This window comes from Triplophysa rosa, linkage group LG1 (assembly GCF_024868665.1).
Source record: "Triplophysa rosa linkage group LG1, Trosa_1v2, whole genome shotgun sequence".
NCBI lineage: Eukaryota > Metazoa > Chordata > Actinopteri > Cypriniformes > Nemacheilidae > Triplophysa > Triplophysa rosa.
Window position 1 is genome coordinate 34,784,751 of NC_079890.1, and position 27,397 is coordinate 34,812,147.

Consider the following 27,397-nt stretch of genomic DNA (forward strand, 5'->3'; position numbering starts at 1 on the left):
TTGAAAAGCGTTGAAACCAAACAACATCGCCCCCTATTGACTTCCATTGTATGGACACAAAACCACAGAAATTTCTCAAAACATCTTTCGTGTTTTGTCTTGCATTTGTGCTTTGAACAAGCATGAGGGTTAAAAGATTTTTTCTATGTAAGTCTCTTTTTACAATGTAATTTCGCCACCCAAGATTGCAGCCTTTTACATATTAAAATGTAAAATTCCACATATAAATCAAGTGATAGTTCACCCAAAATTCTGTCATCAATTACTCGGGCTCTTGTCATTTCAAACCTGAATGACTTCCTTTCCTGTGCAGAACACAAAGGAAGATATTTTGAAGATCGTTGCATCCCTTCACTTCCGTTGGTTTTGAGTTCATACAATCAAAGTGAATGGCCGGCACTGTTCGGTTACCAACTTTCTTCAAAATATATTTTTATTTCCTGCACAAGAAAGTCACAGGTTTGAAATTACAAGAGGTTGAGTAAACGATGAAAGAAATTTCATTTTTGGGTGAACTATCCCTTTAAGGGGAACACAAAACCTGCGTTTCAATAACCATGAGTGAGGGGGTTCCACTTGCTTAAAGACATAACACTCCTATAAAAAACAAACAGCGAGGGCATGTAATCCAAAAACTGAACACTGGACTAGCAGGCAGCCAACTCAACCACAAGTCCATGCAGAATGGCCAAACTGAGGAATATAAGAACTAATTAAGAAATGTTTAATACAACACACAGCGCCTGTTAAAAAAGAAAGCTGAAATTCTAACTCTTCTGGTTAAAATACATGTTAATGGGATGCTGAGGGTGTTTTTTTTTTTGCTCGTGGTTACACTCAAGCGATGTGCCGTGGAAAGACTAGATTGTTTGACCAGCCTAAACTGAAACGCTTTAGACTTACCTGCTATACAAATAACTCCTTGCCACAATTTGTTTATGTTTTATTTGAACATTTTGACAAAAAGTAGAAGGCTGAAGGCCGAGGATGAGACACAGCATATAGTTTTTAGCTCAAATTCTCAACGCATCAAGATATCGGCAGACATAAGGGTAAGGAAGCACAAAATGAAGAGAGACAGACATCATTTTTTAGCTATACACCAGGACTTCCCTTGACCAACATCAGTGAAGAAAGAAAAAAAAACAGTCTTAAGGGTTGAATCAACACAAACACCTTCAGATCTCCACTTTGAAGACCGAACAAGATATGAAGGGTGCATCAAATGCACCTGAATACATCAAATCATTACATTTGAACCAACACTGAGGAATAGCGGTGATTTTCCTAGTGCTCCTCATTGATGAGAGCGGCTGAAACTGAAATCAGGTCAAGTTCTTGGTGCATACTGTATGAAGCCGTCAAAAGTTTGGGGGCTTAAAAACTAAAAAAAAATGCTTGTAGCAATGATGAGGCAACAGTGTCTGTATCCTTTGGTTTCAATTGGGGGATGCGCTTCTAATGTCTCTCTGCAGATTAATAACCAAATTAAAGTTCATAAGGATATAGGGTCAAACAGGACTTGGCAATTGTCATTACACAACTGAAAAGAAAAAGAAATCAACCTCTTGTACACATTAAATCTCACATTTTAATTTCTGCAAGAAAAATGGAAAGCAAGACTCGATGGAGCTTGCAAGGAAAAAAGGGGCTCATTGAAATGGACTATTGGGGTCAGAGACAGGACCATGTAAAGAGCTCAGCACAAAAAAAATAGGGTTCCTGGAAGCTACATCACCTTCTATAACGGCGAGTGTGTGTTATCCAATTAACTGTTTGTCAAATTTCGATGACACCCGAGTGGTACACACAGTCAAAAAATCTTTGCTTACTTAAAATTTGAAGTCAATCAACTTGGCATTTCAAAGTTTTTTTTACATTACGTCAACTGATCAAACTGAACAGTTTTTGTAAAAGATATAACCTCAGTTTTGTATAAAATTGAAATTTGTATAAAGTTGAGATGACTTGCAGATTTTAAGGCAGCAAAGATTGTTTTATAGTGTAGAAGAAAAATTTCTCAAATGTATAAATGGAATTACACGTAAAATGTGTTAGAGTAGCACACTCTTCTTCATAAAACATCAAGAGGATTTCTTTTAAAATATACTCCATGCAAAATGCTGTGTATAGGTTCTGTGTGGGCCTGGCCATGAGCAAGAAGAGCAATCTGCTGCATTAGTTACAAAATAGATATAAATACTCTTCTGGTCAAACGGTACTTTATTGTGTGGAAATCCGAATTTAAATTACAAAAAAAAGAACAAAAGGCTAAAAGAAATAAATATGGTCAAACGTAGCACTTCTATAACTTTATTCATTATTGTGCTTTAACCTTGGGTCACTTTACTTTCAAAATATGAATTCAGATAGAACAAAAAATGAGGGGATTGAGAAACGAAAAAAAAACAAAAAATCAACTCCAAAAATCAACAAAATACAATCCGGTATAATATTAACGATGAGGATGATGCTTCTGAAACAGACGCATTCATGATTAGTTGTTTCTGCACATCTGTGGTAGCATTTCAGGCACTCCTAAGCAGAGGTGAGGTCACCTCACGGTAACAGTTTTAACTGGAGTAAAAGACATTTTCTGCCACTCATTCTGAGATGTCATCCTCAGAGCTGCACACAGAGCCTCAACACGTACACTACAGGCTGACTGCTCAGAGCGGGCTAACACGCAGAATGAGATGCAGATCGCATCGTGCACCTGCATCAAGACAGCTCCTTGGCAGGAGTGGCTTGGTTCTTGCTCCTCTACTGACATCAAAAAGCAGAAGGCGGGTGAGTGTTATTCCTTTGATACAGAAGCGATCTAACAGAAAGCATGATCGATGGCCAGAGGAGACATGAAGTAAACGGGGGTTAATGTTCATGGTGAAATTCTACACGACAGGGATATCCTCACCAGCATAAAAGTGGATGCGCGCGTTTGTGTCAGAGAGTCCGATAAAAGCCTACAGAACGAGCGAAACCCCCCCCCCACCCGGGGAGCCGAGCGAGTTGACCGCCACCACGATTCGGATTGTTGCCCTTCCGTTAATACTTTTAAAACTTAAATATCTGCAAGAAACGCCCATCCGCGTTTTTATTAACCAGTTTAATTCGTTTGCGTGCACAAAGCTTTTAATCGTTTATATTCTAAAGCGCGTTAAAATTGTAAGATAGTCATTCTAATCCTAAACCCAAAAATCACACAGAGGTTCTCTCAAACGAAGGCGATTTTTTTGTTGCTTTTCCCATTTTGCTTTCGCCACTTTAGCACACCGCAGCGCCTTTTCTCTCGCCCGAGGTCTTGTTTCCATGATCTAAAGGGATCTGATGGGATTGCGAAACACGGGGGAGAGAAGAGGAGGTAGAGGTGACGGAGTAGAGTGTCTTGCGTGAGGAGAAACATTGAGATTTCTGTAGCTTGCTGGTGTGCTGGGCCTCTTATGCTGTAGTCAAGAATCAAACGGGCTCCACTTAACTGTCGCAAATTAGGCCGATGACTCCCCTCGCTAAAAGGCAAAACACATCATTTTTTTCTATGCCATAAAAAAAAAAAGTAGATCAAACAGAAACAAAGAATGAAGTTCCCCAGCAGTCCGTCCGTTTTCGACCTCAACCGGTTCGAGTTCTTTCGCTGAGCCAGTCAAACATGAGGCTGTGGACGTTATCAGCGATTCAGGTGAGTCTAAACTGGTTCTCTCCGATGCTAACTTGCGTCCCCCCAACCTCTCCGCACCCGTGCCGGGCCGCGCGTGCAAGGAAAACAAGTCTTTAGATACGTCTCTTGTGTTTACCTCTTCTTCCCCAAACAAACAAACAAACAAAAAGAATAAACAAAGAAGTCGGAAAAGCTGGCTCTCTGGAATAGCAGGATCGAGGGAGGAAGGACAGTCGTAAAGTTGGGCAGTGTTCTTGTGGAGACACGTGGGTATGTGTGTGATTGTATGCGTGTGTCTGCATGTAAACGTGTGTTTGAATGTACGTGTGTGTGTGCGCGCGAGTGTGCGTGTCGTGGGGGTGTGGTTTCTACAGCAGGTCCACGCGACGGTAGTACAGCAGGTAGGCAGTGCGCTCAGCAGTCTGCTTCACCACCTGGTGCTGATTGATGATCTTCACCGCCTGGTCATCAATGCGCAGCCAACCGTTCAGACCGATGTGGAAGACATCTGTAGTGTAGTGGCCACCCGTAGCACTGTTCCCATGGTGATAGACGACTGCAGGAAGACACGAAAAGGAGCGTTCAAAGAACGACATACACAATTTCAATACGGATTCATGACCATACATCCCAACTCTTAACAGCAATTTCTTGTCCGGACTCGTTTTCGTAAAAACTATCAAGTTGTCCTGTTTTTGAGTCTTTTGTGATGAACTTGCGTTACATAATGGGAAGCTGCTATTGCACTGATGCCAGACTCGTTCATTTGTTACGAATAATCGTATCCCTTGGTTTGGTTCCATCAAGTTACAAAAGAAAAAACAGAGACTCGGTGCCCTCCATCTGCAAAGCATTTAACTGACTGGATTATCCACAGAAATGTACTTAACTGCTATGGTAGTCAATGATGTCCCAGAAATGTCAGTTGCTACATTTTTTCCTAATATCCTCGTGTGTTCATCAGAACAAAGAAATGTATACAGGTTTGGAACAACTTGAGGGCGAGTCGATGATGACAGAATTTTCATTTTTGGGTGGACCATCCCTTTAAACTACTAAAAGCCACACATGGTGTCAGAATCCCTTTAAAATGAATGGTGACAGCAGCAGGATACGTGACTGGATAGTACACATGCACAGTTCTGGAAGCAAAAGTGTTTTTATTACATAAAATTGGCCATTTTCACTTCAGTCGGCACTTGGCTTCGACTTCAGCTCAATTCAGACCATCAGGGATGATGAAACATCTCGTGTGCCATATCACAGGCGATTAAATACAAAAATGTAGACCTTCACAGCAGCACTTCTATTTTCCTCTAATACCAGATGGTTAAACACGAGAGACTGCTCGGAAAAGGGACTTCTGGGAAAGTCACTGGTGTAGCAACTGTTGCTAGGGGCTGCTGGATGGGCTACTTTTTGATGAGCAGGGAGCCGTTTTCCCCCAGAAAGAAAAACAAACAAATGAAAGGCAGTCCCGAGGTGGGACAAAGGTGAATAGCAGGCGATCGCCCGTAAGGAAGACCATGTGTGTTTGAACAGGTCAGTGAGCCGTGTGCATGTGTGTGTTGGGGGGTGAAGACTCCTTGGGCCTTCCAAGAAAGAATGTGCTGGAAAAATGAAGGTAAAGCTCCTGATGACAGCTTGCTGGAAGTCATCATAAAAGTATTTACACATAAACCTATCATAAGTTCATATAAACATAATTAGCACCGAACTAATTGTGTACCGAACTGACTTTGGAAAAGGTCCAAATAACAACTCGCTGGGCAGGAAAGTGTTGCGCCATGCTGCTCCTCAGCATCATCAACGCACATGTAGCAACCACAGCCTTACCATCTTTACCATATTTCATTCGTTAAAACTATGACTCGGTCAGTTACGCTGTGTTTTTCCTGCTCGTCTGTAAGCCAAGAAAACTTCAGATATTTGAATCCAAGAGTATCGTGTTTATAAAACACATTCAATGAATACACAAATACAAGTTTTGGATTACAAGCGTCTGCTAAATGCATACATGGACATTAGCCAACAAACATTGATCAAAACACCTTTGCGATCAGGCGGATCTTTGTATTTTGAAAAAAAGAAAATAACATACCTGCAAAGAGCCTGTAGGTTCTTTGGCCTTTCAAAGTTTTGCCCCGCACCCCCGGTGACAAGAGGTCTGCAGAGAAACACCACATCATAATGTACCAGATTCACAGCGGGCCAACAACAACTATTAACATGATCCATTTGTTCATTTTGAGAAAAGAGAACCAGCATTTATAGACAAAAGAAACAATCTACATTTAAGCAACATGTGGGTTCTTTGTTATTTACAGTTCCTAACCAGATTATTTACGCATCCTACTTTCATCCGCAGGAAACCATTCATAATCATTCATGTTATTCCCTCATTACTGCTACTGTTTATTTTGGTCAGGAACATATTTTAGCCAGGACGATTGAGTCTCTTCAAGGAGTTGATTTTAGGGCGATCGCAGGTTCTTGCTCACGGAACGATTTCTCATCCCATTTCAAGAGTAATGACTCGAATAATCCATTAAAACAAAGAGGTTTCAGAGGGAGAACAAGGTGAGAGATCACAAGTTCTCAAACAGACTGGGTCTGCAGTGCATGTGCGCTTGTGTGAGGCTGATAAAGATGCCAGCGCGGACGCCAAAAGATTTGATGATGTACAAGGTGCTTTTTGAAGAAAACCAGGAGTCTTTTGAAAGCAACATGATATGAGCAGAATACACTCAGTGAAGTAAAGCAATACCTTTACTGATCTCCAAATCAACAGGGTAATCGATATTCTTGATCAGTTTCTGACATCCACCGGTCTTCTCAAAAACAAATCTCTTGAGGTGAAGAACCAGCACTGGAGGAAGCTCTTCAAGAGTCACTCTCCGGCTGATCTCGATCTGAAAACAGAAGACCAACAGACAAAAATGTTTGCCTCTACACCAATTCAAAATTATAATGGATCAACTGAACAGCAAAACAGAAAAATTCTGCCTTTATTTTACTCACCATTGAGTTGTTCCAAATCTGTATACATTTCTTTGCTTTGATAAACACAGAGAAAAATATTTGGAAGAATGATTGTAACAGAACAGTTCTAGACCACCATTGACTGCCACAGTACAGGGTATATACAGCAATCATGGAGCTAAATTTAAAACTTTTTAAGACCTTTTTCAAGACATTCGCCACTTTTTTGTTTTAATCGGTTAAATTGGCGACACTTTAACTTACATTTACTATATAATGATTGGAAGACAGCACAACTAAACAGTCTTAGGGTACGATCACACAGAACGCGCTTTTCATGTTCAAAAACGCGAGGCACGCCGCGCTGCTCTTTTGGTGAGGGGCTGTGTCCACCGAGGCACATTCACGCGGCTGAAAACGGCAGGAGCTCGGCTGAAAATGCCTGCTGCAGGCGCTTTTACTACTTTTTAAAGGCCTTAATTTTCTGTAAATTGATTTATCAACTTTTAATACTTTTTAAGACACCCTTAGTAGGAAAAATTACAATGATGGTCAAAATTGCCCCAGAACGGTTTGCTTTCCAACATTTTTCAAAATATCTTCTTTTGTCTTCAACATTACAAAGACATTTATAAAGCAAAATTTCCTACCATTGAAACCCTTTCACAAAGAAATTTGGAACAACTTGAGGGCGAGTAAATGAAGACAATATTGACAACATTTTTGGGTGAACCGTTCCTTTAAGTGTGGCCAGATAATGTTAAAGATTCAAACCTCCTGTTTGCTCTTTGTGGTGTAGCCCTGAACGGACTCTCGCGCCACCAGTATCTCCAGGGCTTCCTGGACTGTGCGGATCTTCTCTGATTGGATGTCCAGCTGCAGCGTGAAGAAGGGCTGCAGGGTTGCCGACTCTTTTGAGCTTTGCTGGTATACCACAGATCTAAACACGAAAATAAAAAAACTGCTTTAAAACGGCCGACTGTTTTTATGAGTGAATGTCATGTTACATCAAGTTGCTTATGACCATTGTGAACCGAGGTAAGATGACAGTTTTGAACATCAATTTGTGTTCTTTCTCAATAACAATTTTGGTTTATTTTGAATAAATAAAATGGTGTCTAAAGAGCAAATTAAGGCCCAGTTTCATAGACAAGGCTTAGCCTAACCCCAGGACTATGCCTTAGTTAAATTAGGATATTTAAGTCGCTTTTATTAAAATGCCGTAGATAAAAACTGGTGTGCATCTTCAGACAAAACAATGGCACTGATATATTTTAAGATATGTCAGGCTCATTTATTATCAGTTAAGACAGCTCAAACTTTCATTTTAGTGTGGGACTAGCCTTAAGCCTTGACTGTGAAACCGAGCAAAAACAGTTTAAACTAAACCATAACCGTCCCAAACTGTAAATGCAAAACAAGTGCTTTGCTATTCAAATTTACCTCCATGTGACTTCGCCTCTTAAGCACTTTTCGCCCAAAACTCGGTTAAAATGTGTGCCAAACCGTAGCCTCAAACACACCGAGTGAGAAAAGGCTTCATTTAAGTTCTGACGCCCCCACATGCTCGGGCGTCTGCTTTTCAGCAGCTACCTAATTTAGCTGGGTGGGTGATGACGGTGGTGGTGAGGAGCCGCAGGGCTTGTTATTGTGCAGTGGAGAGTTTAAGTGAGACTGTTTGGGATTGTTTGTAATGGCTGTGGCCACACAGCTTGGAGGAGCATCAGGACAACATGACGGGTTGGAGATGGCACCACGCTCACCAAGTCCTCATGTCGAACTGTGCAGTGTGAGCCAATAAACAGAAGGCCAAACCCAATTCTGGTGCCACAATTTTCTCTCCCACAAGTATATTTTTCTTTCAAACGTGCTGAATATCTGTTCATCTCGGTGGTTTTGTGTGCCAAAGACTTCAGGCGTCCGCTCCATGACTGCTATGACGGTACAGTAGTGGCTTTTAAAATTGTGCTAACTACGACATTTGGATTAATATCAAATGCTTTTTAAACTATGGTGTCACACAACCCACATCAGTCCCTCGACTAGTCTTTTTAAATAAAACTGAGGTTCACAGACACCATGCGATTTCAAAACGGTTAACATAAACATTTGAAAATGAACATAAGATGAACATTATACACAAAGCTATTATTATAGCTAGCTACATTATATTTTACAAAGTAAAAATACCAATTTAAATGTGTATATTACACTTTAAGACGCACTACAGCATCTGGAAGGACCTGACAACAAAATCCTGACGTAGGTCCATCAAGCCTACCTGATGTGGCCGCCGAATATGTCGGTAATGGGAGTGCGGATGAAGTCGGCCTGGCGGGTGATGGAGGTTTTGTTTTTGGGTCCCACCTGCTCCCACTCATCCTCGCTGCCATCTTCCTGCTTCTCAGCAGGGTCTTCCTCCACACCAGGCTGAGACTCGGGCCCATTTGGCGTGGGATCTTCTGCTCAGGAACACAGAGAATTTTAACCAAATGCTGAGCAAACTCCGTCATCATAAATCCGCCTGAAATTGTGAATCTAAAGAGATGGATTTATGTTGTAACTAGCGCAGAAATCAGAAAAGAACATACTCTCTTCCTCTGGAGAGATGAGCTTCTTCAGTGCCACCATTTCCTCATGCAGTCCGTTCAGAATGAAACCCAGGTACTCCTCTGCGTCCTCTTGCCGACCCTGAGAAACAAAGAGTTAACATCATATACTAACACAGCCAAGTGCAAGCATTTAACCAAACGGTCCCATCAGACGTTACATTCATCAACTCTATCTGAATCCAAACACCTTCATAGAGCTAATATCTACAATTATAATTATCTAAAATAATGTTCAGGGTGTTCCTAAACAGACCAGATAAAGGCATCTTGGTAGACAGGATATTACACAAACATTTTCCAGGTTGCGGACACTTCCGTGTCTGGAAGACCACCATGCACCCAGACTCGCCTCATTAGGAGCTCAAGAACGCTATAACTGAAGGCTTTATCTTTCTGCTTTGATCTCGTTCATCACAGGATTCGGACTCAGTGAGACGTTCAGTACCCAACATTAGTAAAAGTGCAGACAGATACAGAACAGGAAGTTCATGTCTTCAAGGTGCGCCAAGCATCAGACGGTCTATCATTATGACTTAACTGCGACAGCCAAACATACCACTTTCTACTTTTTTCCACGAAAACCGGAAGTGGTGAATGCTCAGACAAAACATGCTGCCACAATCCAGAGTGGAGAGCCACTTTATAATTCCTTTATCAAAAACAGCTCAACCTTCATCGCGCTTACCTTCTCCGAAAGGCTTGATTTGATGAGGGTGAGGAGTTTGTAGATATATGTGGGTTCAAACGGAGTGCCCGGTCTAACGTCTTTCATTATCTTGTCTCCAACAGCTAACAAAAAGAAGCACAGAAGAATACACTTAGCTCTGTGGAATACTTGTGGAACAATTTTGATTGGTCTGCATCATCCCTTGTCCCAGGACCACAAAACCAGTCATAAGGGTCAATTTTCTGAAACTGTGACGTATACATCATCTCAAAGCTGAATTAGCTTTCCATTGATGTATGGTTTGTTCGGATAGGACAACATTTGTCAAAGATACTATTTGAAAATCTGGAATCTGAGGGTGCAAAAAATGTTAATATTGAAAGAAAAGTTTTCCATCAGCAGGCCGTTGCTAAAAAGAAACAGGTTTGTTTTCACACTCTCGATTGGTTTACTCGGGGCTTAATTTGTGCCGGAACAAGCCGGATCCGGTTCCTCATTTGGCAGATCCCGCTTCTCAAGCGCTAATGGAAAACGTTCGTGCTGACCTGTTGCGTGCATATATTTAATAACGAGTAGGTCATTCGAAACTGCACACATGCACTAAAAACAGAACATTGTGCTTTTACAAAATAAAGAAAACGTACAGGATGCGCTCGGTCATGTCCTTTCCTAGAATTTATTTGTTGAGCGCTGCGCCTCACAAACTGAACCAACTCTGCAGCATATTGTCACCGTTTTTCCATTTCGTTTTGTAAATCTGTTATGCTAATTGTCAAATATTCTGCACTTTCCACGAATACATAGCCGATGCACTTCTGAAAGGTGGGAAGGTGTTTTATGAAGCATAAAAGAAACCCAGGGTATAGAGAGATGTATGGCTTAAAACGTTGTAGTAGCCTTGCACTGCTAGCATTTGTCGTTAGAAACGCATCAAATATTTTAATTTCTTTTAAAAAAAAAAAACTAAATGTAATACTCAATTTAACCTAAGGAGGCCGCCATGTTCTTTTTCGATGACGTAAAATGGTTGCACGCACAGGCAGCCACACTCAACACAGACACACTAATCAGTTCTTCAGTAAATATAAGGTGCTGTATGATATAAAATATATAAAAATAATAAGAAATAAGAAAGAAAATAAAGACGCTATTTGTTGTATTTTCATACATTTTAATATTGTTGGTCAGAAACAATACAATATATACACGATGTTTTTAGCCATTATAAAATGCATTTAATCCAGATTTTGACTTTTTGGTGTTGATTAACATCAGTAGCCTATGGTCTTCTCTCTCTCGGTCATTAGCTGAAGGGGGCTAATATTCACGTGTGCTCGAATACAGAATAAATAACCAAAACGCAAGCACCTTATTATTGTGTTTATCAGTATATTCTCATAATGTATACGATAATGGTGGATGACGATGTCTTAAATAGTCTTAACTGTCTTAAAGACGCTAGTTTAAAGCTATGATTTAATGCATGTTTACCTTGAACGGACGCTTACTGAATACATTCTTCTTTTATGGCCGGCTTGTGTCAAGAAGACATACCGCCACCTACTGTCCCTGTGTATTTACAGTATATATCTGATCTTACGTTTGACGTCTCATATTTTACTGTTATATATAGAAAACGTGTGTGCTTCGATGTAGCGTTAAGAGAACGAGTTTAGGTTGCAACCATTTGACGTCACAGAGTTTTTTTCGGCCAAGTCTGTTCTCGATTTTGCAGCATCCACTCACAAAAATGACGTTGCTATATTTACGGTAGGAAATTGACAAAATATCTTCATGGATCATGATCTTAACTTAATACCCTGATTTTTGGCATACAATAAAAATGGATCGTTTTAACCTATACAACGTATTTTTGGCTATTGCTACAAATAAACCCGTCCCGTGCTACTTATGACTGGTTTTGTGGTCCAGGGTCACAAGGTTACTGGAGACTTTACCTTGCTGTTTGGTCTTGGAAGGAACCGGCATATTGCTGAACTCATTTACAAGTCGAATACTACAAGAGAGAGGATAAAATGAGAACATTAGGGCACATCTTTCATTACACGCGATGAACAATACACCAAAATATACGAGTTTTAAAACCATTTTGACAGCATGCGTTGTGAACAATAACAATAACACAAAGCACATGTATGAAAACTGCACACTTCCAGAGCAGGAACACACACGGATAATACAATTTTGATCAACAGAAATGTAAAACTTACAAGTTATCCATCATGGGTGTGGATGTACAGGGTCTCTGCACCTCACTGAAAAGGGGAATATACTTCATCAGATGATACATGGGCGGACACGCAATGAGGGCCTGCAGGGTCTGAAGCTCAGAGTTAAAGGACAAAAAAATAACACACAAGAGGGGCTTGATCAACTCCGTAACGTTAAGCCAACTCAAAGTCTGGAAGAACTGAGGCCAGGAAAAAGGATACAGCATTGATATAGCACCAGTTTCCCTTGTTTATCAGTCCTCGTGGTTGCAAAGACACTGGCTTGTGTATCAACTTCACATTCTCGATTATATCTGATGGAAGGGGAGAAAATGCATCACGCTTGGGAAAGAATAAAACATGATGTCTGAAACAAGTGAATACGGCTGACGTGTTGTCCATCACTTGCGTTGTGCATCACGTGACTGGTGCACATGAAGCTTTTTGGGGCAAAACGGGGAGTTTCTGTGCCACGCCTAGGAAGGGAGACTGAAATAATGTCACAGCTCCCATGGTAACGTGGATTCAATATATTACTCAATAAGAAAAAATTTTCAATAAATTAAAAAAGGTTTTTGCTACTACATCTAAGGGTCAGAGAGAAGACTGTAAACATTCACAGTGCAAAAGACTAACATGTATACATTTAAACCAGGTCACGTCACATTTATCATGTCACGCCTCCAAACAGCAGCAAGGGAAGGAATCCAATGTGAGGCCACAACAAAATGCATAATAGCTCTCTGTAGAAAACGCATCAGACTCAAACAAGGGCAGCCAATGGTCATGACAAGAGCAGAGATTCATCAATGATTAGTCTGTCCAACTCTCTTATATCATTGGAGATTAATAAATGACAAAAAAAATACACGTAATAAGAAACAGATTCACAAGATTCTTCCCCTTAGTAGTCTTGAAGAGAACCACGTATGACATAAACTCATATAAATGCCATCAATTAAGCCAACGCTCTTCCTGTTATGCAATAAAACACACATATAACTCAGGTGAAACATCTAGAAAGGACACCTTTGAGATCAATATAATGCATTCAATCGTAATGTACGGCAAGTCTGTGCAAAACCTCAGGAAAACGTATTTATGACAAGAGATTTGGAAATAACTGTCATCACCAATTACCCTTAAAAAAACAATCTTGCACAATATCAATCTTGCACAATATCGTTCATATTTTAGGAAGAGAAGGGAGAATCCTAGAGCTAGATTTACTGTGGCGGGAGTCGCTGTGTTTCCATGGTTGAGAACAAGCATTCTCAAGCTCTTCTGGAAAGGCACGAAAACACTTCTGAGGTATTGTAAGTAACGGCAATATTAAAGTATTGATCCTTATGGGAAGGTATGCTAATATTTTCTTGTGGTTTCACTGTAAGCAAAAAAAACACGCGTCATTGTCATGATAAACTGGAGCGACAGGATAAGGAAGTGTGACCGTTACACGGATTGCGAGCAAAGTCCCAAAACACCAGTTAGCGTCTGCAATCTGCACAAACAGGGCTTATGACCAATGCCTGAAAATCACCAAAATGCGGTGGTACTGCAGCCATCTTGTGGACAGAAATGCAAACAACAGATTTAAAGCGCACTTTAAAGGGATAGTTCACCCAAAAATGATAATTGTGTCATCATTTACTCACCTTCGAGTTGTTCCAAATGTGTATACATTTTTTTGTTCTGATGAACACAGAGAAAGATATTTGGAAGAATGCTAATAACCAGACAGATTTGGCCCCCCATTGACTCCCATAGTACGAAAAAATACTTTATAATTTTTTTTGTCGTGTTGAACACAAAAGAAGATATTTTGAAGAATGTTGGACAGCAAACAGTTCTGGGGCACTTTTGACTACCATTGTAATTTTTTCTAAAATGGTAGGTCAATAGTGGCCAAGAACTGTTTGGCTACAAGCATTTTTCCAAATATCTTTCTCTGTGTTTGTCAGAACAAAGTGAGTATTTTATATATAGTAATTTATGAACAACTCGAGGGTGAGTAAATGATGACAGAATTTTTATTCAGGGGTGAACCGTCCTTTTAACAAAATTGAGAATTATATTTCTACGATTCAGACTAGTACCACTTTTCTTTTCCTTGCTCCCTTTGCCACAAAATGTATGTCTTAATGTTCTAATCCTAAAAAACCAAACACTAAAACAGGAAGTTAGGGCGGGATGTTGAGTGACACCTCTGTTAAAAATGCTCAAGAGTGTTACATCAACACACACCATGTCATTTTAAATTGAAACCAATATGATGCAAAAAGGCTGTTGCATAACACCCTTACTCAATCGTGGAAACACTCATGTAAGTGGAAAAAAAACATATGAAACAACAGGTATGTGCAATACATTCAATTTAATACACTACCTGCCAATTTTGGGGCCATAGGATCTTCAGACACAGGAACAGGACCCTCATGCACCTCCGTGGCCTTCTCAGGCAACTCGGACGCAGCGGGAGTGACCGTGACCACAGCGGGCACGCTCTTTACCTCAACGTAAGCCTGAGGGCCTCCAGGAAGAGGCTTGGCATTGTGGAAGAGGCTGGCCCAGGATTTTGGAGGGTTGGCCACAGGTGCTGCGGGGGGAGCGGGAAAGACTACCGGCTGGACCTCAGAGTCTACGGGGAGAGGGGTGACAGAGGAAGCCGACCGCACATCGCCCGTTTCAGACGAGTCTTGGAGTCTGTCTGCAGTTTCAGCAGGCGGGGTGGTCTCCGGCAGTCCATTAGCTTCCCCCGAGCCCTCGGCCTCCCTCTCATCAGTAGTAGCAGAAATTGTGTTGACAGTGGGTGTGGCCACAGCAGCAGAAGGGGGAACGGGAGAAGATGGAGAGGGGCTGTGCCCTCCATTACCCAACAGTTCAGGACTCTCTAAAGCAGGGGATTCTGCATGTTGCTCTGCAGTCCTGGCAAAATGCGCCACCCCGCTGCTCTGAGAGGACGAAGATGAAGTAGACAAAGAAGCTCTGTCTGTCAAGTCCAATGTTGAATTCTCAGGGCTATCACAAGTCCTCTGATGGGTAAGTGGGGTGGTTTGGGGCGTTGATGTGGTGGATGTTACAGAAGCAGGGGGCAGGAGCTCAGCCTCAGCTAGCACCTCCCCAACCATGTCGTCCGGAGCGTTCGAAGTGTGTCCATTTACCAGACCCGAACCCCCAACTCCACCTGTGACCACTCCGGGGCTGTTGCTGCCAGAACCCTCTAAATAGTTGTAGTATCCCGGTGGCCGTTTTTTCTTTTTCTTTCGTTGGCCCAAGCCGCCCGAAACCCCGTCCATGTCTGAACAGGCTTGGTGACCGCCCAGCACTGAGATTTCGGAGTTGTCGCAGCAGAGGGAGTTCAGTTCTTCACCATCTGGGATGTCAGTGACCGGCGTGGCTGTGGGAAGGGCCTTCTGAGACGGTTGGCAGCCTAAGATGAACTCAGGAGCCTGAGGATTTAGAGTGCTGGACACGTTGTACAGTGGATCTTTCAAAGCCACTGGCTCCGCACTCATAACCTCGTCCACGCCAAACTCGATATGCTGGTAGTCCTCTCCTGTAGACCAAGACATCAGTTAGATTGACGTTAACAGTGGGTTTGCGTTCTTATAGAGTAAAAAGCAATTAAACAAACAGGTTCTCTTAAAGCGACAGTACACCAAAAAATGAAATGTACTGTAATTTAGTCATTTTTCCCTTGTTCATGTTTACAAGCCATAAGGTCTTAACATGAAATATGCTATAGTAAAATCAAGTTTTTAACTCTTTCCCCGCCATTGACGAGTTATATGGTCATTTAAAAATCAATGGTTCCCTGCCAAAGACGAGGTATTACGCAATCGGTGTTTGAACTGTTGTACAGAAGGTGGCGCTGTTACACACCTTTAAAAAAAAGTAGAATCTCTGAATCTAGAACATAGATTTTATCTGTTTTTTGGGTAAATATTTTCTGTTTTTAATCATCGTTCTGAGTCTAATCTGGGTGGAGTCTTTTGTCAAATTTTTTTTAATTATCTCTGCTTTTTAATCAAAATGATGCATTTTTGAAGAAACCTACCCACATTTAAGAGGCGATAAAGAAGAACACATGAAGATAGAAGATACGGTTTCTTTTGTTTAAAAGCAGAGACTCTGTTCTGTCATTTGATATATTGACTGTCCATATATTCATTATAGAAAACGTACTGTGAGCCATCAAATTTTAGTTAAAATGTTCATAAACACTGGCCGGCAACTTTTTTTTTTTAAAAAGCTAGCGGGGAAAGAGCTAAACATGCATTGGACACATTGGGCCTCATTCTTGAAACATTCGTAAATATATGAGTAAATTCCAAGTAATTTGCGCGTAAAACAGACCTACCCAAAAACTTTCCTCCGGATTCACAAATACTTCGTAAACATCAGATTTAGTAGTAAAATGTGTGTATGTTAATGAATTCCAATCATTCGTAAACAGGGCGTGCATGCACGCTCATTCACAATTAGCATAATCCCAGACTGTGAATTACAGCTATGCGAATTATGTATTTCGGAATGCTGGAATCCTCTGGACTTCATTCTCTGGTTTGGCTACATTATGTTGCATAAATGCATAAGAGACTAATAGGCTATATGCTTGCCAATAAATTTATCAGTTAAACTGTGTCCACCAAAGCGCTTTTAGCCATCTGAAATAATACCTGGTGCTCTTCTGAAAACGACCAGCTGGTGGCGCTTGAGAACGCTTAGGAGGCACTGCCAGTTATCCCGGAGATGGGTTGGTTGCTGTGATTTGAAATATCCGCAACAGTTATCCTACTTGTTACTAGTATCTTATTTTGAAGAATATTACTGAATATGAAAATGCAGTAATAATATTAACTTCTCCATTGTTGTGTATGATGGTTGGTCAATGGAGTGTTTGTCCCGCCTCTTGTTCACAGTGATTGGACGGCTGTGTAAAAAAGGACAGTGACGAGCTCTGCGTTTTACCCAAAGTTAAAAAGTAAAAAATAATAAAAGACTCGTGAAATATCATTATGATACGCAGTGCATCAAAATGCAATGTCAACAGTATGTCTAAAAGAATACAGAACGTTACGTTTGGTTTTACGCACAATTTACACGTGGTATGGAGCAGGTGTGATTGCAGATTTCTTTCGTACCAACTAACATTTTGAAAATACGAACATTTTAATGAAACCGAAAATTTACGTTAGAATGACTTTACGAACGATTTACACAAAAGTTTGTTCTGCTCATGTTTTATGAATGAGACCCATAGAATCTGACTGGACACACCGTGTCGGTATTTGTGGTATTGAACTATGCAGACTTTAAGCAGTGAAGGACAGTTTAAAGTGAATGAAAACAGCGTTAGTGAATGCAAGTCACAATTACTCCAAATAAGACATTCATCCGAGTCTAAAAAGTGTCCAGTAATCAGCAAAAATCAAAGCAATCAGAAGTCATCACGGGAACACAAGCTCCCAAGCAATGGATAAATGAAGAGATAAGACCACCTCCTCTGTTAGTATTCATTTTAGAGGACTTATTTAAGGAAAGCATGGAGGACAAACTCAGTTGTGGACCATCAAGAGACCTTGCTTTTCAGCAAGGTTTTGTTTAGACATCTCGAAAAGACAGTTCCTGGATTCACTCCACTCTGATGAGTTTTGCAAGAGAAGTTTCATAGAAAAAAGCCTCCTGTTAACTCTGTCAAGCACTGCAGGTAGATGCACATATGCGCCAGAGAGAAACCTGGCACCTAAACATGCAAAGCGCCACAGATTAAATGGGCAGGCAGGAATGAGAAGTAAGGGTTTAAGGTTGATAAAGGAGGTTTAAGGTTTAGAAAGTTGTCAGTGTTTAAGATCTGTGTGTTGAGTTCTGCAACCAAAACAGAAGAATAAGGCGCAGTGTAGTGGACCGGACACTCACCGCAAACCTGCCGTCTCAATGATTCCGTTATGCAAGGCATAGCAGGAGTGTAGTAACCTCCTAAATAATTGATACAGATGAGGGTGAAGGTCACAAGTACCCGAGAGGACAATATGATACTGTCTCGGGGCACATTATTAAGACTACAGAGATGGGTATGTAGTCTAAGGAAGTCTACAATCAACGCACTGGCAAATGAGGACCATTCTTTTACATTAAGCATTGTGATATAAATAGGACTTTTTGGAGTTTTCTGTTCCAGGTGTGATATGAAAGCATACATATATACATTAATACAAAACCACTGTTTGAGGGAATGTTTGAGAGCTATTTTTTATCTGTATTTCTGATTCGGTGTTTTTACCTTGCAATGTTGCTTTCATCTTACCTGAGGGATGACTGACGCAGGAGACTTTTTCATTGAAGGGGGGAAGCTGATAAGAAATGTGCACGAGATCACTCAATCACACGAAGGCAATAAAAATACAGATGAAGGAGCAAAACCTTTATTCTACAATCTATTAATATAAATGTGTTATCTATCCTAGGGACAATTTTTCTAACATGTACTTTGAAGTTGAAGGGCAGAGTTTAATTCTTACAGTCAAGGGGACAGAAAACGATGCATCCTTCATATTAAGCACTGCGTACTTAATAACTAAAGTATCACAATAAAAAACTAAAACACGTCGGCTTAATTTTGTTTATGCAAAACATAAAAATTATGCATGTCAGGAACAGGTTTTGTAAGATTCACCCAGTAGCCCATGGCATGAGTGTAAATACATATATATATATATATATTCAAATGTCAGACAGTGTAAAATTTAATAGGGTGTAATAGAGTAATGTTCATATTTATGTAACGTTTTTTACCTCAACATAACAGCGGGGAGTCACAAAGAACTGATTGAACTCATCTGGGCTGAACTCCCCAAAGATGTACTGCAGAGAAAAAAGAAAGAGAGAGAAATACATTTCATTAGACTTGGTTTACCGAAGCATTAGACTGAGCGTGTCTGATACAAATAATAAAAAAATGCCATGAGACAGAACTGGGGTAACCTGTTTGGCATTCGTTTGAGCGCCCCCCCCCACTTGTATTTAATAAAACACAATGCAAGCTCTGTCCACGAGTGTAAATGAGGACGTGGCAGCCATCACTACCACATGATTGCAACATCAGGATGGGTGAAAGCAAAACTTGGAAACTGATGAGTCATGCAGCATGGCAATATGGATCCCTCATGCCCCACTTTACAGGGCAAAGCACGACCAAAGACAGACCCATCATGCACTCACTTTCGCCAATGTGTAACACACTGCCTGAGGGCAGTTACTGAGTGTACCGTGAAGGTTTTTATTTTTGAACATAAGACTGCTACAATAACTTGCCTGTCAGAGTTCATTTGATACATTTACATGTGATTTGCTGGATGTTCAAGTGAAACAATGATAAAACATTAAGCTGTGTGCTCCTGCTGTAAAATTTGGTGAAATGTCAGAATTCTTTGGAAATAAATAGGTCTGACAAACACGTTACATACTTGGTTTGATCTTTAGCATGTCATTTAATCTTTTAATGTACAGTACAACTCACTTCGTCACTTCTCTGATCGGAACAGCGCTAGTTTATTTTGGCTTACTTTATGTTGCATATCACGTTATACAGCAGCTCACGTTAGCGGATAAATAAACATTGGCATATAAAAATGTTTGTGCTTGCCTTTGTAATAAGTTTCGGGGGGACTTGCCGGCAGTCACGCTTCAAGTTTGCCGTGTTTACCGGCGATTGTGAAGGAAAATAAGATGCTTCGTAAACCACGTGGAGACACAGATTGTGTCTTGTGCTTCCCCTTCTCCCAGAGACTTCTCTCTTCCGCATATGTGAGAAGTACACGTGACGCGCTGGCATAAAGTAGGTAGCGTCTTGACCTCTGAACGAATAGAATTAAACATCATATCGTGAAATATCCCCATCTCTCTACGATGCGCATCGTAACATTTTTGCATCGCGAAATATCGTACTACGAAATACCATTATACCCCCCAAAAATACAGAGCATAACTCATACTCTAGTATTTCATAAACACATTTTTTTAAATGTTTTTTACCTTTAATACAGTACTTAAATTAAAACTACTTAAAAGAAAATTGTGATTTTAATGTAATCATGGATTAAAATGTTAAAACAACAACATTTATTTATTAAAATGTAGTGGAGTAAAAAGTATGATACGATTTATAATGTAAGAAAATAATAGAATTTATTATTTATTGGAAGTTTGCCAAAGGATTAAAAAAGATTCTTTATTAGATTAATCAAAAAAATAATCGTAAGATTAGTCGACAACAAAAATAATCATTAGTTGCAGCCCTAGTTTCATGCGTAGCTTGTCCATGAAGCACGGCTCTGTGATCAGTAAGAAATGATGCTCGATCTAAAAGCAGTACGAGTTTGTGTCGCTTATAACATGCATTTAAAAAAAAGCATCACCCGTCAAACATCATCACTATTAAATATACTTTATTATCATGAAAATACCTGACAAGGCTTGAAGAACAGCGATAGAAAGATGCCCATAGGGATTTCCTGAAACTATGTGCGCTATGGTACTTTTTCTGCGGGGCATATTTGAAGTTTCTGCATGACAGTGCCCTCTAGCTTTCAGATGCAGCTGCATTTAACTGTACTTTACTGACAAACTGCGCATGATAAATCGCAGCTAATAATCATTATTTTCGATTTATCGAGCAGCCCTAATATTCATCATTCAGTTAATTTGGAGTGCAAGTGTGAATTCATAGATGCTGCAACAAAAAAAAAAACTAAGTCATACTTTGAAGACTAATATTGACCAATAGGTCTCGGGCACATCTTACCGCAGAGAGGCAGACCTTATAACACTAGACCTCTGAACCCAGCAAATCCCACAGCTTCAATTACAGATTAAGCGTGAAAGCTCAATCCACTAACTAGTGTACTCTTCTAACCTATGACGGAGGTCAAAGTTAAGACACGTATAACTGCTTAGTTTCATTTCGTTTATTTTATTTATAAAGCACTTTTACACAACTGACCACTGACCAACATGCTGTACAATATATAAAACGCATAGCGACAATCACAACCATAAAAACACAACACTAAAACCACAAATAAAATATCTGCGAAATAAACCCCTGAAATCAACTACTGATGAAAACTTTAGATCAGTGGTCGTTAACCCGTCGATCGCGATCTTTGAGACGTTACCTGTCGGTCCCCAAAAGTAGGCTAATAGGAAAATGAATAGACAAATATATTGTGCCTGAATGTTCAGTTTTGCAAGCGCATCCCTCTTTCTCTTCATTCAGCGGTTGTATGTTTTTAGGTTCTGCATGAATCTTTTCATGGCTGTGTAAATAATGATTCCCTGTGGAGTTTTTAATGCGACCATTATCATTAATCGCATTTCAGTGTGATGCGCGAGTGCGCGTGATCGCTCTTCACTGTTTCTAATGTCGGTGATCAGTAGGGATGCCACAATACTCAATATACTGTAATATTGAACCGATCGGTACGATCTCCACGGTTCAATACGTGTAAGTGAATTGCGATTTTGCGTTAAAAATATTCAGTGCGCTTAATTACACTGTGAACTGGCTCTGTCCGTGTTTGTCTGTATGCTGAGATAAATATACGCATCCCCACGAGTAATATCCAATAGCGAGTGGTGGTCGGGCGGTGAAGAGAGACTGCCTGCAACACGAGAAGCAATGTGCTGTTGTCATGCATTTCTTCCAATTTATTGCAATGGCAGTGACGCACCTTGTTAATAAATTATCTTTGGCCTTTCCCATTGAGCGCACGTTTACTTACATTACAGCAATAGCAAGTTTTGCATTACGTCATTTTAAATACTCTGATGCGCAAAACCTCAAGAAGCTTATTTTACTGGCATGTTGATGAACAGTAAACCAAAAACTGCTGTGAGCTGCAAGTGTAAATCTCAATACACCAGGAATTTGTACAAGTTGATTTTGGCTTAAAGATAATAAAATAAGTCAAGTAAAATAAAGAGAATTTCAGTAAAAATTATATTTTTCTTAAGTTTTTACTGTTGCTGTCACATAAGCATAAAACAATGAGAAAAAAAACTTGAATGTGCCGAAGCCATCAGAACCGAACCGAAAACCGTGGCCGAAAAACCGAGGTTCGCATTGAACCGTGGGTGAGCAGTATTGTTGCATCCCTAGTGTTTGGGGAAGGTCACTTGATTGTTGCGGTGCATTACACAATACACAGTTTATTCATATGACATAAAAATGTCACTTGTTCGTTGGTGTACGCGTATTTGTGCGTTGACACTGGATGCAAGCAAGCGCCGCGAGCGCAGATGATGCACGCATTTCATTCTGTCCGCGTATCTGGAGTCGCGGCTCTCTGTCATCAGCGAATATAACTTACAAGTGTGGGAGATGGTGAGAAAGCGGCGCATCCTACGTTTTCCAGGAGTTTTAGATGTTAATGGCCCCTAAACAATACACACCTTCCGCAAGCATTTCTTAATTTCTTCCAAAAAGTGGAAGAATGTTCCACCCGGCAATTACGCCTATGCGCACATGAATTTTAATTGTTGAAATGTTGAGCTTCTGAAAGACAACATCAGTCTCTTCACAAAGTTGTAATCGTGAATGATCTGCGGGTCTGTCAGTGATGGTAATCTGCACAGTTTACAGAACTATCTGATGACATCCCTGCTGACATCCTATTTATGCTTTTAATTAGCCTAATACGATAGCCCATTCCATACTACACTGTCAGACCTTTAGCTATTTTGTGAAACAGATCATTATTACCAAGACATTATTAGACGGGTAAAAGTAAATAGATAAATGATTTAAAATGAATGATTGACGTTGTTGTTATTATTAGGGCCTATTTATAACATTTCCATCTATATACAGTATTTACTTAATAAAAGTAAACCAAATAAATGCATCATAAATAACAATCTTTATACAGTAAATACCTAAATAATTAGGGTCTTGTTAAACTTATTCTTAACCTGGTTTTAATGTCAAGCTGTCATGTGTGAATTAAAGTCCTTGAACTGGTGTTTGAATTCGTGTTTTTCACCTCATTTTGGCACACTGAAAATGGCAACTCTACATGTTACAGAATTTGCTTAGTTGCATCTGAAAAGTGGAACAAAGAATTTCAGGTAATTCAAATAGACCTACAATTATAGGCTAAATAAAAGGCCTCAAGCTGGAGGTTCAATCTGGGCTGGTTTTATTTTCAATTTTTTGAGTGGTAGATCTTGCTTTTCAACAATTCCGAGGTCGGGATCATGGGTTCAATAAGGTTGGTGACCACTGCTTTAGATGAAAACATACGCCCAAGGCATAACAAACCCCTTAAAACTAAAGCATGCAACATTGTGTGCCAATAGAGGCACCAAACGTTTTTTTCAAACAGGTTTTTCTTGGTTAAGCCAAAATTGCTTGGTTGGCCTATTCAAGATGCTCGGAGCAATGTTTTGATACTGTCACAGTTTACTTATCATGAAAACAAATGGCTCAGCCTCTTTAGCCAGGATTTTTTCACAAAGAACAATTTAACTTCTTAACTTAGATGTTTCAACTTGCTGTAGGGCTAAACCCTTAACTGTCCTTCACATAGTTAACACAGGTCATCTGGTACATTAATGGTCAGACTGTCCTGTAGATAACCTGCTTCCTCCGAGGCTATAATTATCTTAATCCTACAAGCACTAACGGTGTAACTCAAAGACTCTTGCACTTACTACTCACACCAACGTGTTATTTAGTAAAGCCCAAAGCATGCTTTGCTCTTGACATCCACGCGTTCGCAAGTAATTTAATGGCCATGCAAATCTTTAGGGCAGCCTGAAAGTGACCGAGGTGAAGCTCAAACGATGCTCTCTACACATGCACGTAATCCTCCCTTCACGTTCGACACTACCAGCATGAAAAGGGAGACCATGAAAAAAAGAAACTGCAGTTCAAGCACATGTAACGGTTTGCAAACCACCGACCTACATTGCTGAAACAGCACCACAAACAGCAAGCAGTAATCCGATGGCCTCTGGATGGCTAGTACAATCACAACAGAACGAATGTTTCTTTGCCCCTTTTTCGACAGGCGGCAGGCACGTACCACACTAAGCTCTCCCTCGCTGCTGATTTTGAATGGGGATTATCACAAATTAACCACTTGCATTACTTCAACATGTTCTGGTGATAAAACATGCACGTTTTACTGAAAAAGATTAAAGAGGAACTGCCTAACTGATGCGTATGAAGCAACCGATGACATACAAAAAGGAAAATGTCATTGTCACTCATTCTATTGAAGTAATCAAACACATTTAGGTTCAATAAAAACAAATGAACCTAACCTCTGTGGTAAAGTGCATAACCAGTGACCTCCTCAACATAAATGACACTTCTACTCTCAGCCAAATGCCTGTAGTTATGTGCACTCTTAGCAGTAACTTTTAAACCCTTTAGTACAGTTATGCAGTATCTGAGAAAGTCAATTTGTCAAGCAACAGGCCATCCATGAATCAATCACATGTGTTACTTTTGTATATACACAGAAGGAGCAAAATAAACCAACTCACAAAATAAAGGTCAAAGCTTAAAGTTTTAATTTAGTGCCAAGAGAACCATTCTAAAGAGTTGCCATCGCACCCCATGCCAAAGCACAGGCTACCAAGTATAAAACAGATGTCATCATACTAGGAGAGTGCCCATCAGCTGCCCGAGTCCCCTCCATTTATCTATATTAGGATCCAACTGAGGGATATCCTCAGAAGTCATCATAAACTGACACACCCGTAATTGCAATACTTTAAACGTTACGTTTACAGCTTCATTCATTCAGCATTCATCTCCTTCAACCTCATGTAAAATATTCATTCCAACATTTCATAGCCCTTGTCACCACTGTTTTGGTCACACATCATTAATAGATACATAAGGTCACAACAAGCTTAGTTATACAAGTATGATGCCAAAAGATTAAGTAATACATAAACTATTGTTTATATGTCGTGAGATTCCAACAGCATTGTGCATTTTTTCTAAACCAGTTAACTTATTGTCATCAGTCCTAGCAGTACTGTTAGCTGGCGGCATAATAAAATCATGGCCTGATGGAGAATCCCACTGCTCTCAGGGGAAGCAAGCTATCGTAATTCATGTTCACAATTTTGTGAACTTTGCTGCTTTTCTGGTTTAGTTAAATGCTTCAGTTCAGTTGCGGCACAACAGCCATAACTGTGTATAAATAATAACCATAACATGTGAACAACAGTAAACATTTATTACAATTACACACAGCTCCGTTTACAAAAAAAAAACACTTTGCGGTTGCATAAGACTTAAAAAAGGACAAAGTTAAAAGAAAACTAAGCATATTCTTACAATTGTGTGACATACCCCAAAGTATTTTGACAGGTAGCCTAAACAAAACTAAAAATTATTACAACGTTTAAGCTTTGTAAATCTAGGCGTCTTATTTTAACACAACAGTCTACATTGTCAAAACATCTCATGATAGCCCAAAATTTACATCTAGTTTTGCCATTAGAAACCACACATTTGTACCACATGGCATTTCTACTAAAGTGAAAGTAAACAGGTTTCTATGACATCAACTTAAAAAAGACCAGTTTGTTTCTGTAAATGCATTAGTAATTTTGTTAATATGACTACATTTTGCTACATTCAGCTCTTGGAGGTGAAATGTTTAATTTATTTTATTCGGCTTAAAGTATCTGTCAAATTAATAAATATCCTAGCAGCCTATATTTTTTTCACTATTTTAACTTAATCTTTGGGGGTTTTCTCGTGTAAGTATACTGCATGTCCAATGCCAATGAAGTGCTTGAAACTGACATTGCCATCCAGTATGTGGCTAACAGTGTGAGCTACAATGATGTAGCATCTTCATGAGAAGAGTTCACATGCTAGCACGTTTAAAGTTATGGCTAACTTTAAGCTTAAAAAACAGTCTACAGCGACTGAAAACACGCGAGGGTGACGAAGTGTCATTTTTAAACGAACTAGCCTTTTATGCTGAAAAACTTCAACGAAAGAGTTTGAATGAGGCTTGCGACGGGAAGCGATACCGCCCCCCAAATCAACAGGCCTATTTCACTAACGTTACATTAATCTAACGCCACGATTCCACTCAACTTATTTTAACTGCAGACACTTCACATACATACTTCAAACTCTCTTACTACATTCTGTCAGAAGTGTAAAATCCGATATAAATGTCATCAAAAGCGTTGCATGTTCTCACTGAGGTAAACATTAGCCTGCTAATAACCGTTATTAAATGAGCACGCGCGCGTGGCCAGGCCGCTGCAGCAGCGCGAGCGGGTGGGTCACAAACAAACTCTCGGATAAATGCACACTCGCCGCAAACCTTCACGCGCGGCCTGGTGACAGCTGAACATGACGGTTGCAGTGTGCTCGCAAGGCCTGCTCGTGCTAGTTACGTGAATGTGAAAGGCTCGAATACGCGCGTGAGTTAGGCTGTGGGCCTGCAAGCATGCTGATGATGATTCAATGAGCTTCACAATGACATATCACGCATACCTTACAGCCCCACGAAAAGCATCGCGTAGGGCGAACAGCCACTTTGAAATATGTTATGACCCTAATGTATATGATCTGTATTTGACACGAGCATGTGTAAAAGATCCCAAAAGTGTCCCCTACCTGATTACTCCGCGAAGCCATGCTCCCGGTGAGACTTCTCCACGATTACAAGATGAATGTTTTCACAGGGGGAAGGGGGGTGAGGTGAGTTTGTGGTACTTGGTTTGACCAGTAAACACCTAATGTGACATGTTTTCCATGTTGCGATGGTTTGTCACACAGCTGTATTACTCGAGTTCAGCGCCACTACTCTAGCATATCACGCTGTTTCACCCACCGTCGCCGCCATCTTTATCTCGCGTCTGTGTGTGTGTGCTGCCTGCGACTGCGAGTGGCTCGCGAGCGCGCGGTGACGTCTGGCCAGGAGGGTGGGCGCGCGAAAATGACGCGCATATTCAAACGCATGACACAAAAAATGTGAAAAATATTATTCTTGGTTTACACACTATGAAAGAGGTGTTTTGTATCAATCTTATTTTGTTCAACTTTTTTCTTGAAGATTTAATTTCTGGTGCTTTTCTAAAAGGAGATTTGCAAATACTGTAGGCCTGGCCTACTGCAATATCATTGTTTCTGAAAATATTGCACGACTAAGCGCTCTCCCTAGTTCCTGATATATTTACTTAATTTATGTTAAGGTCTTAATAT

At 40.3% G+C, this 27,397-nt stretch overlaps 1 protein-coding gene across 2 annotated transcripts; it reads right to left on the bottom strand.

The window, feature by feature from the left end:
- Positions 1-926: 926 nt before the first annotated feature.
- usp10 (ubiquitin specific peptidase 10) lies at positions 927-27,080 on the bottom strand. 2 transcript variants are annotated; one of them, XM_057335224.1, is made up of 15 exons: positions 26,810-27,080; positions 18,943-19,011; positions 18,455-18,500; positions 18,067-18,126; positions 14,534-15,703; positions 12,370-12,461; positions 12,148-12,257; positions 11,875-11,933; positions 9,935-10,038; positions 9,229-9,328; positions 8,919-9,099; positions 7,412-7,577; positions 6,423-6,567; positions 5,757-5,822; positions 927-4,211 (listed from the first exon to the last, which is right to left on the bottom strand). In XM_057335224.1, exons 1-15 carry the CDS (start codon positions 26,828-26,830, stop codon positions 4,024-4,026), a joined length of 2,577 nt encoding a protein of 858 aa, XP_057191207.1. In that variant the 5' UTR covers positions 26,831-27,080; the 3' UTR covers positions 927-4,023. The 2 variants fall into 2 exon arrangements, with proteins under 2 accessions (XP_057191207.1, XP_057191208.1); XM_057335225.1 differs by lacking the exon at positions 18,067-18,126.
- Positions 27,081-27,397: the final 317 nt, after the last annotated feature.